The sequence below is a fragment of the Opisthocomus hoazin genome, chromosome 24 (assembly GCF_030867145.1).
Source record: "Opisthocomus hoazin isolate bOpiHoa1 chromosome 24, bOpiHoa1.hap1, whole genome shotgun sequence".
NCBI classification, from domain to species: Eukaryota; Metazoa; Chordata; class Aves; order Opisthocomiformes; family Opisthocomidae; genus Opisthocomus; species Opisthocomus hoazin.
Genome location: NC_134437.1, coordinates 5,396,989 through 5,412,226, shown reverse-complemented (window position 1 = coordinate 5,412,226; position 15,238 = coordinate 5,396,989). Strand labels below are relative to the sequence as shown.

Genomic DNA, 15,238 nt, shown 5'->3' with positions numbered 1-15,238 from the left:
AGCAGGCAGGGAAGGGGTTCTTCGGTCCTGACAGCCGGTCCTGTGCCGTGAAGGAGTCCTTGGGCTGCGTCCTTGGTGGTGCCACATCAGGGTGAGCTGAAGGGATGTCCTCCAGCTGAGCTCGCGGTTGAGGGAGCGGCCGGCTGGCGTGGTCCTGGGGCGCCGGTGAGGATGGACATGCCAAGAACCCCACCGCTGCATCAACCAGTCTTGAGCCCCTTGGGTGAGCGGTTGGGGCTCTCAGCAGGCCAGGACCAGACCTGCAGACCATTTTAATCCGACAGTCCATCTGCCACCGTGAATGTCCCCACGGAGCCTGTTCCCTGCGTGGGTTTGCACGTCGAGCCCAGTCATCCCGGCTCGATGGAGCGAGGTGGGCGTCCGTGCTGCTGCCCCGCGTGCAGGGTGCCGAGGGGTCAGTGGGACGGGACCGTTGCCGGAGCCGTAACGCCCGCCAAAAATGCAGCCTGGTCTGTCGGCTCGGCGTGGAGGGTGCCGTGTGGGTGCGTACGTGAGCAGACGGTGCTGCGGGGAGCGCCTGTAAGCGTACGCAGGCTGCGTGTGCACGGCAAGCGAGCAGATGCCATAAATCCTGCCGAAGGAGGGCCGGACCGGTAGAAATTGCTAGTGCATGACTTAACCTGATGTAGCAGGGAGGAAGGAGAGGGAAACCAGACTGGGTTGTGGCAACGAGGGTTTTAGCTTAATATTTATTAGTAAAAAAGCTTCCAGATCGCTTTTTCCGTGATAACCGCACCTCGGGCTGTCCATGGTGTGTGCATCCCAGCCTTACGGGGTCGTGGGCAGCACGTGTCCCAGGGAGCGCGGGACAATCTGACCCCAGCTTTCCCTTCGCTCAGGAACTGGTGGCCAAACTTCTGCTGCCACCAGAGCATAGACAGCATAGGAGAGCCTCGGAGAGCGGTGGGACCGTGCCTGAATGGGATTGAGTTGTTCACAGCCCGGCCTTTAATTAATCCTAATAAATAACAATAAAATGCGATAATCACAGAAATAAATCTGAGATGTGAAGCTCCTGCCTCCGGCGGCGGTCTAGTTTAGCTGATCATTTATAGCACGGCTGATGGTGCTGAGGCTGGAAGGTGCTGCCTGGGACGTGAGAGGCTGGGGACAAGGCAGGGCTGGAGCAGCTTGTCTCCTTGCCCAGCCTCGGTGGGAGGCTTTTGCACCCAGTTTTAAATTAAACCCCGAGCTAGTTCCTCCAAACTGGTTTCCAGCTTGAGCTAGCCTGTAGGAGAGAGAGAACGCTGCCAGTGTGGATGCTTCAAAATCCAGAGGTGTCTGGGAGTTGCCAAGTTAGACTGGGAAGAAAAAGGAAAGATATCCAGGGATGCTCGATGGCACATGAGTGCCGTGGTGCAGGGCACGTGAAACTCCTTCAGATGGCCTGGATTTGGGAAGGGGGTTTCTCTAGGGCAGTGAAAATTCTGTGGCGGTGGAAGGAGAAGCGATCCCGGGGGTGGATGTTGGGGCAGGGGGTTCCAGCTCGGTCATGGCCCCAGGTTGGGCCACCGAGTTTGCTGGGGTGAGGCAGGCTTAGCCCCGTCCCTGCCTCCCCGCGGTGGAGCCCGTACCCTGATAACCGCAGTGAAAGCGGCAGTCAGGTTGGTAATTTCGCTGAGCTCTTTTCAGTTCTAATTAACATTATTCATTTCTTGTGTGTCCTGCTGGGTTGAGACAATCTGTGCTCTCCAGCCCAGCCCTCTGGAACACCAGCGATTTGCAGAAGAGGCAACAAAAAAAGTGTTGTGTGCCAATTACTGCACTTCAGTAATTAAAAACCTCCTTCCCCCCACCGCCGGGCCACCTCCTCTCCCGTCGTTTTCTGTGTGCAAACTCGCGAAAGCAGAGAGAGAAATTCAGGCGGGGACGTCGGTGCTGGCGCGTGCCGCCGGTGCCTGCGCCAAGAACGCAGGCAGGTACCGGGGCTGCGTGAAGCGCGGGCGGGATCTGGGGTCGGGGCGCTCGGCTTTGGCACCCTGTTGCCTGTTTTATTCCTGAGAATTGCTTGGAGAGGCTGCGGTTTGGTCGTGGGCTCTTCGGGAGCGGGTCTGTGTCTGCAAAGCAGCCTGGTTCCCGCCGGCCGGGGCGGGTGTGTGCCCACCAAGGGCTGGGTTGGCGTTTTCAGCCCTGCTCGCCTTCGTGCTTGTGTTACCTCAAGTGGCAGAAACCCGACAGCGATGCTTTCCCTCTTCCAATTTCCGTCTCCAAGTGGTGTCCCTGCAGCCGGGCTGCACCCACGGGCACCTTGTGTGGGATGCAGAGGGTGCAGGCGTGAGGACTTCGGCTCTGCGAGCTCAGCCCCTCAGGCTGTGGGGATGCCAGCTGGACTGGGGGACAGTGGCCAGTCCTAAAGGACCAGCTCGCTTGTAGACAGTGGATAGCAAAGCCGAGGAGCGTTGGCTGCAGAGATGCTAACGGGTGTGGGAAGGGCAGCACCAGCCTCCGCCTGTACCCCCTTTGCGCCCGCTGTGCGTCATTGAGCAGGGAGCAGGGGACAAGGGCACGAGCAGGCAGGTTGGGAGCAGCTATCACCTTTGGTTGGTGCACACAACTGGCTTAAAACGCCCAAACTCCATCGCTCGTGGTCATTTCGAGGTGCCCTCGGCAGCAGCAGGGAGCGGAGGGTCTGGTGCAGTGCGAGGAGCTGCATCTCTCTGCAGACCATCACTGCCTGCCCGCAGGACGATGCTGCAGGGGTGTGCCAGCAGCGTTTCCAGCTCCTGGAGGAGAAACCCTGAGGCCTGGGGCTCTGGGTTTAGAGGGAAAGAAACAGCAGAGAGAGGGAGCAGCGTCGTCTCCTCCTTGTGCTGACAGCTGGCAGTTTTTCATCTTCCTGGAGGAGAAGGCTTTGCCTTCCGAGCAGGAACGTAACAAGGATTAAGGATCTTGAGAAAGAATATTACCTCATCTGTGCTTAATTATTTTTACATCATCTTTTTGGAGGCAAGCGCCTTTTTCTGGCACCCTGGGGACCTCTCAATCCCTCCCTCCCTGGCACATCATGGGGCAAGAGCCTCCAGCGAGGTGGAGGAAGCATCTCGGGGCTTTGCACCTTGCCAGGAGCGGGGTGGGAAGAGGGAGGCTGCGGGCTCGGCGGTGGCTTTGCTCTCCACCTGTGCTTGGAGCCCGGCTTCCCGGCCGACGCCAAAGGCTTTGCGCTCGGCTGCTGGCGTGCGGGAGAGGAGGGCTTCCCATCCCTGCGCCGGGCTGCTGGGGCGGGGAAGGGGCAGCAGATGGAGAGGCTGGAAGAGCACCGGGTCGCTGCGGCGAGGCTTTCCCGGGATTTTATATATAGTGGCTTGGGAGCTTGAAGAGGCAGGGAAGGGAAGAAAATAAAACAGTAACTTGAAGCTTGCCGATCCCAGGGACAGAGAAGCGTGTCTGGGTGATAAGGAGAGATTGTGACCGGGTGCTGTGAAGGGCAAAAGCACTTATTTCACTGTTGCCTCATGCGTTACCTGAGCCCCGTTGCTTTTCAAAAGCACTTAAATGCCCGTAGGATAGAGGGAATGCTTGGATTACACACTGTCTGGCTCCATTATTATCCAGGGATCTCCAGGCTGATGCATTGCACAAAAAAACTGCTGTGGAGGAAAAGAGAGGAAATATATATTTTCACTTCAGCTCGCTTTACGTGTCCTCAGGGGTAATCTCCGGAGAAGGGACCGGGCTGAGAAATTCAAGGCACATCTGGCTGCTCGTCACCCCGTCCTTCTGCGCGACGGGGCTTTGGCAGGGAGGGTGGGCACCCTGTCTTTGTGCAGACGCGCTGCTCGCCGCGAACGTGAGACCCTGCTCCGTGGCCTGGCGATGGGCAGCTCCAAATACCCGCCTGCATTTTGTTCAAACCCCGGAGGTCTAAGCTACCAGCAGAGTTGAGGTCCGGAGTATGATATAATAAAATCATCCTCTGGGAAGAAATCTGAAGTTTTGTTTGACTTCAGCATCTCGACTCTCAGGTTTTGCTCAAGTTGTGACGCAGCTGAGAGCAAGAGCCGAGTTCTTGGTGTTCAGCCCAGGCTGAATCTATTGCGCTTTTTTATGTAGATAATAAAAATCTGCTCACATTTAATTTATTAGTATCGTAATATCATCATGGAACAGCAGTAAAATTGTTCAATTTATCGGATGTTTTTCACACCGGAGAGGGAGGATGGTGCAGTAGCTTGGGCACTTGCCTAGGAAATCAGCAGGGGGGTTCTGGGCTGCAGAGTAACCCATCTCACCTCAGGCACGTCACCTCGTGGGGATCCATCATCCCCAACCTCCAAACATTGCGTGTTGAGGCCGAGGGGGTTATCTGGGCTTCTCCTGTCATCACTGGGGCCACAGAAATACCTCCAAAAAGGGGCGAGATGAGACAGCTTGTCCCCAGACCTGTGTCTTGGCTGGCATCGGTGGTGGACACGGGAAGGGAAGTCACCCACCGGTGAGGAGACAGCTCACCCTGAGAAAGGACACGATCCCTAAAGTGTCAGGATAAGCCCGAATGCCACGGATACCTTCATCCTTGACATTAACTCCCCTGCTACCATGGTCTGGCATGTCTAGCCCAAGAAACCCCTTGAATTTGTTGAGGTTACCCCATGCAAGACCTCCCGGGGACTGCCACGCTCACTTTCGGTGCCTCTGAAGTTAATTTGCATCCCAGCCACTGCGCAAGTAACGAAGTAGATTGGGGAGAATATAAACAGTGGATCTGAGGCTGAGTGGTTTTATGCAGGGACATTATCCTCCGTCGCTGGCATCCAGCAAAGCGTGGCTAAGTCCTGACGGCTCCGTAATCCCAAATTTGCTTGGAGAGAAGCGGGGTTTTAGCTGGCTGAGGGGGCTGCGGGTTTCTGCTGCCTGGAGGAGGGCTTGGGCAGCAGGCAGCCTCCAGGCCCTCTGCTCTTCGCTCATCTGGAGACGATTTGTGGAAATGGAGGGTTCAGACCTTGCTGGGGGACCTGGGGATGGAGGGTGATAGGGCTGGCAGAGACCTTTGGGAGGAGCAGGACTGGACAGGAGAATAATCCCCTTCAGGAGCAAAGTGTCTTCAGGGTTTGCACCGTGGTGTCTTCTGCAGGGGGGGCTCAGGTTGTTAATGAGGCTGGAAGTAGAAGACTTCTTCCTCTGAAATATCACTTGGTAGCTGAAACGCTTCGCTGGGGTAAGGTGCGGTGAGGGGAGGAGATGCAGCCGTGCGGATGGTGGGAGGGGAAGGAAGAGCTGGCGGAAGGGACAAACAGTAGGAAGCTCAGGGTTTCTCTTTCGCGGTGTGTCAGAGCTGGGTTTCTCCCCAGATGAATTTTCCTCGCTCCTGCGTGACACACAGTGAGCTGCTTTCACGTCTCCGCTTTGCGTTGCGTTGCCTGGCCGCAGGGATATGAAGGTCTGCGGAGAGGATGGCAAGGGATGGGTTTGGGCAGGAGGTGGCAACCTGCTTCCCCCCAGAAAGTGTTGTTGGGACTCAGGGTGGAGGTTTTGCCTTGACTCTGGTTGTCTCTGAGGTTGCAAAGGAGCAAATGGGAACCGAGGAGTGAAAGGTCCTTTGGTGGCTGGTGCTGGGTGGCTCTGACCCCTCTCTGCCTGAAATTGCTGTGAAGCTCTTGGGTAAATCTCTGGAGCCACCAGTTTAGGAGGATATTGGTGCCCTGAGCACCGCAGGTAAAGTGCTGACGTTGTCTTCTTTGGTCTCTGAAGCTGCTGCTGGCAGCAAAGCTAAAAACAGTGCCAGGAGGGGCTGGGGAAGGAGGGCAGAGCCCCCGAGAGCAGCGCGCTGATGAGTCCCCTCTCTGCGTCTCCCCAGGTGCTCCGTGGATAGCCGAGTCACCCGCGTGGCCTGGCTGAACCGCAGCAGCATCCTCTATGCCGGCAACGACAAGTGGTGCTTGGACCCCCGAGTGGTGCTCTTGGCCAACACCAAAACCCAGTACAGCATCCAGATCCAAGACGTGGACGTGTACGATGAGGGCCCCTACACGTGCTCCGTGCAGACAGACAATCACCCCAAGACATCGCGCGTCCATCTCATCGTCCAAGGTAAGAGGAAGGGAATCCGTAGAGGGGTTGGGCTTGGTGCTTTGATTTCTGTTCGTCCCTTTTGCCCTGGTGTCTTCTCCTCCTATCGCTCCTACGTCAAGCTCGCTGCATGTGAAACAGCTTTCTGCAAGCGCAGAGGCTGTTCACAGAACGGTAGGGGTTGGAAGGGACCTCTGTGGGTCATCTGGTGTTCCACAGGCTTGGAGAGTCCCGGTGAAGCTGGACGCAGTCGTGCTCATCCAACTTTCCTGGAGCTGTCATGGGGCTCTGAGACAGAGCTCTGCCTCCCAACGTAGTCGCTGGCAAACCCACGTTGCTGGTTGCTCTTGTTGTTGTATTTTGATGGGGTTTTTTTGTTTTCCATGCTGGAGGCAATGCTTGAAGTAAAACTTGTGTTGGGGGAAAAGAGAGAGCTGGCAGATTTGTGTACTTTGCGGGGGTGTGTGTATGCCTAGCAACAATATGTGTTTGTGTGTTGAAACTCCGTGCTTGTGTGAGGAGGAGGAAGAGGCAGAGGAAGGCCAGCATGGGGTGGTGGAGCGCTTGCAGCGGCCAAGCGTGCTCTTCAGCAAGCACGCACGGGCTCTCGAGAGAGCGTGGCCGCGCGTGATGGTCAAGCAGATGGACGTTCATGCAAGGTAGCTCCCGTGTCCGTGCTGCAGGACGTGTGCTGGGCAAGGGGGAGCCTGCGTGGTGGGACGTTGGGGCCCGGTGCGCTCGTAGGGAGGGAGCCTCGGGGAAGAATAATGGAGAATCTCTAATCCCTTCCTAGCAACCTTTTTTCCTTCTTCTTCGCCTGTGATTTGGCCAGGAGCCCTCTTAGCATGACTTAGCTTGAGTATTGGAATCTCGTCTCGGGCTAATTTTCGAATGCTGATGGGTGTATTGATTTGGAAACAAGCTGGGTTAAAAAGGCATTGGTCCTGTACACAGAGTCGGGTTGAGCTAATCCACCGTCGATATGCCAGGCCTGAGCATTATTAACAGCCTAATGAATAGAAGGGGGGGGAAACCTAAACCCAGGGCCTTTATTTTCCCCCCTCCTTCCCTTTCGGTTTTCTTTCTTCTTCGAGCAATCAAGCAAACGGAACAGAGCCGGACTTTCTCCATCTCCATTAGCCACGGAGAGAGCGCGGATGCATTGCCAGCCCGGCTCCTTGCTGTTTATCTTGCAATCTGTTATTACCTGCCTGAGTTTCTTTAAGCCAAAGTCGATCACCCGCAAGTTCTGAAGTTGCTATCAGGCGCCGGGGTGATGCAGGACAATTTCTATCTGTTCTCTTCTGATTCCCATTTCCTGACCTAAATTTCCCATATCACCAGACATCCAGGTCCATTTTGCTGTATCGTTAGGAAGAGATGTTTGGATACGGGAGGAAAAGGTCGTGTCTTAACTCCTTGCAGCGGTACAGTTAAATACTGGAGGATTCGGTGATGGGCTCAGTCCTGTGACGTGCTGAGCATCCTCGCCGCTGCCGACAGAAATACCGGCTCTCGGGAGCGGGCCCCCTAATTTCAAGAGCTGTTGCTTGGCTCTTTCTCGAGGCAAGCAAGGAAGCTTGCCTTAATGACCCTGATTAAAATTTGTCTGGGGTGCTAGGATTAACTCTCCCGCCTTGGAAAATGGCCCCAGTAATACACAAGCTGGTATAATCCTGCCCTGAAAGACATTCAGCTTGCAGGAAGCGGTGCTTTGCCCTCCCTCTCAGGAAAGCAGGGTGCCCGAGCACTGGATTTTAGGGATGTGCCAGCTTCAGCATGTGGCTGTGGGACCTCTTGCCCCTTCCTGCAGCCTGATAGGAAAGGAGAAGCGGTGAGAGGAGGTGGGAAAGGGAGTCTCCCCTTTTAAACAGGGTTAGTCCAGGTGCAGCCAGCAAGAGGGAGGTGTGCAGGTTGCTCTGAGCGGGTCCTGGCTTTTCCCTTGCTGCACCAGGAAAGGGCCTGGGGGCACAGCTCTGGAGGCTGGAGCATTCCAGCCTCTCAGGATGCAATTAAATCGTACCCGAGGGCAGGCTGCGTGCTCCAGAGGGACTGGCCACGGGGGGCAAGGAGCTTGTCCCCTTCCAGCCGGGATTTCAGCAGCCTGCTGCTCCCCCGGGCAGGCGTGATGGGTGCGTATCAGCCAGGGTCCGGACACCCCCACCTCGTGCCATGCGTCCCTCCTCCCCGAATTTATTGGGATATCGCTGGGAAATGGCCTTGGAGCTGAGGCATTGATGCTGTGGGGGGAAAGAGTGAAAAACAGAAGAGGGAGAGGGGTGGGAGAAGGAGCTTCCTTTAGGGTGTGAGGGTTGGGGCTGTTCCCCAAGGCAGCGGGAGAGAATCGGCTAGAAACCAGCAGCACCCAAGGATGTCCACGGTGCAGCGAGTAAGGCGCTGCACATTTATTTCTAGGTTGTCTGTAGTGATGGTTGCGATCCCGAAATAGGTGGGTAGAAGGCACCTCGAGAGCTGGTTTCGCCCGTCCCCCTGCAGCGAGGCAGAGACGTCGCTGGCGAACACGTGGCAAAGCTATTCTTGAAAAATCTTTAACAAAGCAGGTTCTTCGGTCTCCCTAGACAACCTATTCTACTGCTGCGCTACCCGTATAATTAGAAAATGTATAGCTAATATCTAACTTCAGCCTTCTTTGTCGCAAACGAAGTGGAGTTTTTCTCAGCCTGTCCCCAGCGGACGTGGGGAACAATTGATCACCGTCCTCTTTGTTACAGCCTTTAGCTTTGGGGAAGGTTGTTACCGTGTCGTCCCTTCGCCACCTGCTTTCTGAAACGATGCGAGGCCCCTTTCTCCCACCTTTCCTCCTCGGTCAGGCTTTCAGAAACACTTGTCAGTCCTCAAATCCTGCTGCTAAAGGTGATTGCTGCCGATCCAGGAATAGCAGGTCGGTGCATCTCTCCTTCCCGCTGTCTCCACGCTGATGTGGGACAAATGAGCCCGGGAATGAGACAACAGCCCCTTGGCACTGAATGCATCAAAGTTCAGACCTGCTGTTTCGGGGGCTGCTTTAGAGGGGGTCAGGCTCAGCGTTGGCGATGCCGAGTTGATGTGAGCCACCGACGTAGCTGCCAAAGCTGCAAGGAGGTTCTTAGCGCCTGGATCTCCCCAGGAAAGAAGCTCCCAGACTACAGCTGGACCTAAAATAGGGAACGTCCATGTCGTCTGCAGTGTCTGGAGGGTGGTCCCTGCCTGTCCCACTCGCTCAGCCCTCATTTCTTCTTAGGAGGAGTTGCCATAGGACCGCAGCACAGGGAAGCGGCGCTGCCCGTGTTTGCAGGAGTCTGCCTCGGACCCCGGGAGGAGCGAGGTGTTGGGTGAAAATCCCAAAGAGACAAAATCCAAGGAAGCCCCGCTTGCAATAGGCAAGGTCTGAACTTGGAGGGAGGCAGAAACCCAGGGCAAGGAGGAGGACTTCAGCTGGGCCCCACTGACCTCGGAGGAGTGATGCTTTCCCTTCCTCTCCTCTCCTGTATCCCGCTCCGGGTTGCTTAGCGAGTCCCACTTCTTGCCCCCGCAGCAGCATCTCGGGCGCAGCCTCCCCCTTCTCCCCGGTCACCGCAGGACGCTTCGACGATTTAAGCTCTTCTGCGGGTTCCTGGGTTTAAAAGAGAGCGGGGAGGGAGGAGGAGGAGGAGGACGGGGTCTGGAAAGCTCTTATTTGTATTGATAATAAGCCGTCTCGGACGCGCGCCGGCAGAGCCCTCCCACTGCCTTGTAAGATGCATTCAGGGAAGCTGGCCTTATCTCGGCGCGGGAAATGGACTTGGGGAAGGAGGCACGGGGCCTGCCGGAGTTTAATCTCACTCAGGCACGCAAATTTGCATGATAGAAAGTGGTGGAATTTTAGCGCTTCAAAAGAAAGAAAGAAGAAATGAAAAATAAATAAAAAAAGGCAGGCGACTGGGGGATATTGGGCTTTCTGCTGCTTTATCAGTTTCCCTGGCCCTATCTGGCTCTTTCTGCTGTCACTGGAGCAACTAATCACCGCTCCCCTTTTCTTTGGTGTAAATGAGTTTTCCCACTCTTTCCCCAGCCGGGGTTAATCTGCAAATCCCTGCCTTTGTTCGGGAGCTAATTACCTGCCGGCGGAGTCGGGGGGCTGCCCCGGTCGCGGGGGGCGGACGCGGCGTTGCCGGGAGCGTCGCGGCCAAAGGTGTGCGCCGGCGAGATAAAGCCGCCCGTGGGGCTGCCGTGCCCGAGACGGCTTCGTTTCAAGCGCCGAACTCTGCCCGATTGATTTCCCTCTGATGCCGTAAGCCCCTTCCGCTCGTGGGAGGACGAAGGGTAACTTCTTGCGGCGGATTTTTTTGCGGGAGCCAGGGGTGAGCCTGTCCCCCGCGTGGCCAAAGCCACCGGTGCTGGGGCGAGGAGGGGTACGGAGCTTTGCCCAGGGCTGTTTGCTGCCTCGGTGGTCTTGAGGGTGTGTAGACATCGGCCAAGTATGGTGCCACGGGCTGGAGTTTCACGTTGGGTAGGACGCTTCCCAGCAGAAGCCACAGGAGATGCTTCTGGCTTGGGTTTTTCTGGTGTGTCCACACCTTTCGCCCCCTGAGAGCAGCTGGCCCTCCTAGAAGCAAAAGCTGATGCCTTCTAAAAGGCATGCGGAGAGCTGGGAGAACCTCCCCGAAGCGATGGAGGGGAGGAAACCAGCGGCACGGAATCGAAATCCTCCCTCGCTTCGCCTGCGCGCTGGGCTCCTTTGACTGACGCGTTCCTTCCCCATCTCTCCTTTGTTGCTGATCACCGTCTGCCCATCAAAGCGTCTTTTCCTTTTGTGTCAGGGCTGTTGTGGAGGACTGAAGGTCTCCCACGCGCTGTCCTAGTTGATGGCTTTGTATCCCCGTTTCGCTCTGCCTTCAGGGGAGCATCCCCTCCTCTCTGCTGCTCCCGCACCCATTGCTGCCCCCGGATCTCTCCGTCTCCCTCCCAAGGTTACACCAGCCCTCGCTTCTCCACGGGGACCCATCGCCTCAGCCGTGCTCGCCACGCGCCCGGCGTGCGGATGGGCAGGCTCCCTCCGGCCTCCCCCAAGCCGCTTGACCTCTTGGCAAATGAATTTAACATCTGCGAGGCTGAGATAATAATTGTCACCTACTTCGCAGGGGGGTTGATGAGGATTAATTCGTTAATGTCGGCAGAGGTCTTTGAAGATGGAGCGTGCTATCTGAGAGCTAAACGTTATTATTAATTAGCAATTATATCGTGGGGCAGGGGGGGGGGAAGCGGAGGCTCCAGAGCCCGAGCTGGACGCGCTCGCTGCGGGCTCACACGCCTGCCCTCGCCGCGGCTTCGGGCTGCCCCAGTTACGTCCCCGTGCTGCGTCCCGGAGCAGGGGAGGGAAGAGCGGTGGGAGGGGTGGGGAGGAGAGCAGTGCTCGAGCGCGTGAACCGCTCTCACAGAATCACAGAATGGTAGGGGTTGGAAGGGACCTCTGTGGGTCATCTAGTCCAACCCTCCTGCCGAAGCAGGGTCACCTACAGCAGGCTGCAGAGGACCTTCTCGTGAGGAAGAGCGCGAGGTGGTAAGGGAGAAGTAGCGGCGGAGGGAAGGCGTGCCACCGCGGCGATGCTGGCACCGCCAGACCCAGGGGAGGATGTCAGCTGTTCCCAGGGAGAGGGAACTGGCAGGAGAACGGAGCGAGGGGAAGGAAGAGCCCGTGACTCATAGGACGCGCAGACCGTTTTCGTTGCCTCGGTGTTTTTCTTTCTGCCCGCACCGCGGCTGTGGCGAATTTCTGTTTTTTATCCTCCCCTGGTGAACGGCTCCCGCTGTGACGCGGCGTGCTGTGGGCTGCCCCTTTGCCGTCCCCACCAGCCACGCCATGCCCGAGTCACTGGGACAGCACTTGGATCCCCGGTGGGGCCATTTCCACCTCCGACACCCCACGATTTCCCTCCTCCCCGGCCGCAGCAGCGAGGCCAGCTCGGTGTGACTCTCCTTGCTGCTCCTCAGAGATGCGGAGGTCACCCTCTGATCACCCCTCTTCTAGAAAACAAGAACCTGCTCCTCTCTGAGCCTTTCCAAGCTCCCGGCGGCCCCGTTCCCCTGTCCTCTCCAAAATGCGTGCGGGGAGAGGTGCCCGCCTCACCCAGAGCACGTCGGGCATCGCCCCGTCGCCGCGTGGCGTTTCCGAAGGACCGGTGTGATAAAGCAGGCTGTGGTTTAATGAGGTCACTGCAGTTTAATGTTACTGCAGCAATCTCTTTTGTTTTACTACATTAAAATATTTGTGGCGGAACGGTTGGACCGCTGTAATGCGATACCGCTCCCGTAATGTTATTGTTGCCATGGTAACGCTAATGGCGGCTCAATAACATTATTGCAATTTAATCATGCGACAATAAAATTAAGGGTAGAACAGCGAGACCTCAACAATGTAATATTACCACAGGAGCAGCGTTGTTATCGTAGTCGCGGGAGCAGAGTCAACTCGTCGTGGTGTAATGTTGGTACCGGCGCTTTGCCGTTGCCGTGGCAACACGGAGCATCCGCCGAAAGCAGGGGATGAATGGGAGGAGACGGCGCTGGCACCACAGCTACCCCGGGGCTGTCAGCGCGGGAAGGTCACGCCGGTGTAAACTCACCCTCTTCGCCTAATTCAGCAATCGCGGTGTTTTTATCGGGGCCTTCCCTCTCCTCCCTCCGTCGCCGGAGCTCCGCGGAGCGGGTTCGTTGCTTTAGCGGCAGGAGCTCTGCGGGGAAGGATTTAAAGCGCTGCCTCCTTCTAGTTCCAGATCCTTCTGCCCGGCGTTTTATAGCATGTGGCTGTTATGGAGCGATAACGTTTTATATTTCTATGTCATCTTTCATCGTGAAGGATCCCGGCAGAAGCGAGAAATTATTGCTGCGCTGCAGGCACCCCGGCGCACGCTGCGTGCGAGAGGAGGGGTTTCAGCCAAGGGCACCGAGCTCGCTTTGCTGCCCGGGAGAGGGCTGAGCGCTGCGCAAAGGAGAGTCTCCGTGGTTTTGAGGGCTTGGCCAGAGTTTCCAAACTTCGTGAGGTGGGGCAGGGAGGGGGCTTCGTGCATCCCGAGCTGCCCGTCCGAGGCAGCACCCACCCTCCATCACCTGGGTGGGCGTGGGGTAAGCTCCCCCCTTTCCCGGCTGGCAGCGTGGCTTGGCTGGGGGCTGGAAAGGCTTGGCGCAGGGGTAGGGGGACAGGGAGGATTGCTGCTGCTGAAGGCATTTGTTATTGCGTGCTTCGCTCTGCGGCTGGGCATCGGGCATCGGCGTTTTGCGCAGCCCCAGGAGCGGGAGAGGTGGGGTCAGGCGTGGCTCGAGCAAGCGGTGTCCTGCCGTGGGGGACTGAATATCTGGGAGCATCGGCTCCTCGGGCTCGCTCGTTCAGCCCGGTCTCACGGGGCTCCCCCCAAATCCGACAAACGCCTCGAGGCAACCGGCGCGCCTTGGCAGAGCGTGGCTGTCGGTTCGCGCCGGGCGCGGGTGCCATCTCCGTGCCAGCGGGCTGGCTGCAGTTTGCTCCAGCTTCCAGGGGAGGGAGGCAGAGCTGCCGATCTGTCCCCAGCGTCGTCATCATCATCATCATCGCGCCCGCATCCTTGCCGCATCCAGGGATGCGCGCTCGCCTGGCCGCTGCCAGCCCGCTTCGATGCCCCAGTTGCTCCCTTGCACCCCGAATGACCTACACCACCGCCTCTCCTCCTTGGCAGGGATTTATCCTCCGCTTTGAGCCCCCCGTGCTCCTGTCAGGAGATCCCCATCCCTTGGCAGCTCTTCTCGGTGCATTTAAAACCTGAATTTGGGCGCGGTGCTGCCTGCCCGCCCGCGTTTCGCCAGCCCAGCCTCCAGCCCTCGCGCGAATCTGGGCCCGTTCGGCGAGGCAGCTGCTCGGCTCCTCTCGTGCATCAGCATTTGATCTCTCTCCATGGGTATTTGGACTCCGACCACCGCAGTAATTCCTTGTTTGTCCTTTAATAAAAGGCGCGGGAGCCCCCTTGACACCCGAGCTGGAGTCGGTGGGACCCGGGGCGTCCTGCGTGCCAGCTCTTCGTGGCAATCTGGTGCGGCATCCCTCCTGCCAAACCAGCTCCTCCGGGACCTGCATGTTTGAAAACAAGAGCGGCGGCTCATCTCCCATTCAATGTTTTTCTCCATCATTTGCTTTATTAAATATTGATTTTCTGTTGCATTATTAAACCTTAAGTCCTGAGCTTAAATTCACAGTTGATACTTTAATCTGGCTCTTCTTTTTGGCCTTTAAAGCTGATTTTTCTGGCCAGTCCCCCCGGAGGTGAGTCCAGAAGCGCAAGCCTGTTGCAGAGGCTCGGGGAGTCGGAGAGCAGGAGCAGGGCTCAGCCCAAGGGAGTTTGGTCTCCTCGGTCCAGCCTTTGCCGTCGAAGCTGGCGTCCGCGAGGATCCTGGCTTGCAATCCTGCACAGACAAAGGAATTTGGGGAGGCATCAGCCAAGCTTTTCAGGGAAGTTTGTGTCTTGTTGGCTGGGGGAAGCATACGGCCCTCTCTTTTTTTCGTGGTGTGGAGAGATTGCGGTCTGCAAGGGGAATTTAGCTGCATGGGCAGAGTGGCAGAGGCATCCCTCCATGTGCGCTGTTTGTTTGCTCCCCGGGGGTTTTGCTGCCGTGCTCTGCCAAAATCGCCACGCTCAGGAGCAGTGCCCGTGGCCGGGGAAGGAAGCCGCAGATGGCCGCGTCCTGTCCTCAGTGCGTCTCTGGAAACGCAGCTCCTGGGCGATGCCGTACAAAGCTGTGCTTTTCCACCGCGCAAATCCCCGGCAAAGCCAGAGAGATGCGGGTGGTGGGACTGCCACCAGCTCCAGGCTCCAGAGAGCCATGCGGGAGCGGTGCGGGCGGCCACCGGCACGTCCCCGGTAGCCGAGGTGGGTCGCGTCGACCCGCGCCGGCTGAGCCCCCCTTCCCTATCGAAGAGCCGCATGCAGCCGGGCGCTGCCAAAGCCCCACGCTGCCAGCAACCAGGTGCCTGAACACGGTTCCAGAGCCAAGATAACTCCGCGGCCAAAAGGGAGGAGGGGAGAGCAGCGTGGCAGCGTTGGCAGGTTCAGGAGGACTGGGGAAAAAAAAAAAGAAAAAAAGCCGGGGGAGGCTTGCGAACAGCTTTTGGATGCCCATCCAAACGGGGCATGCTGGGCATCGTGAAACCCACGCCTGGCAGCCGGCGCGCTGAGCAGTGATTTAAAACCAGGCTCCCAGCGGCAGG

The 15,238-nt window shown here is 57.5% G+C and overlaps 1 protein-coding gene across 8 annotated transcripts in view; it reads left to right on the top strand.

The window, feature by feature from the left end:
• The window catches only part of LOC104326841 (protein CEPU-1), a 332,439-nt gene that overhangs the window by 277,710 nt on the left and 39,491 nt on the right, over positions 1-15,238 (top strand). For all 8 annotated transcript variants that reach the window (XM_075442552.1, XM_075442554.1, XM_075442557.1 and 5 more), the window contains one exon: positions 5,816-6,048. In XM_075442552.1, coding sequence (XP_075298667.1) covers positions 5,816-6,048 — 233 coding nt within the window. The remainder of the gene's footprint in view (positions 1-5,815; positions 6,049-15,238) is intronic.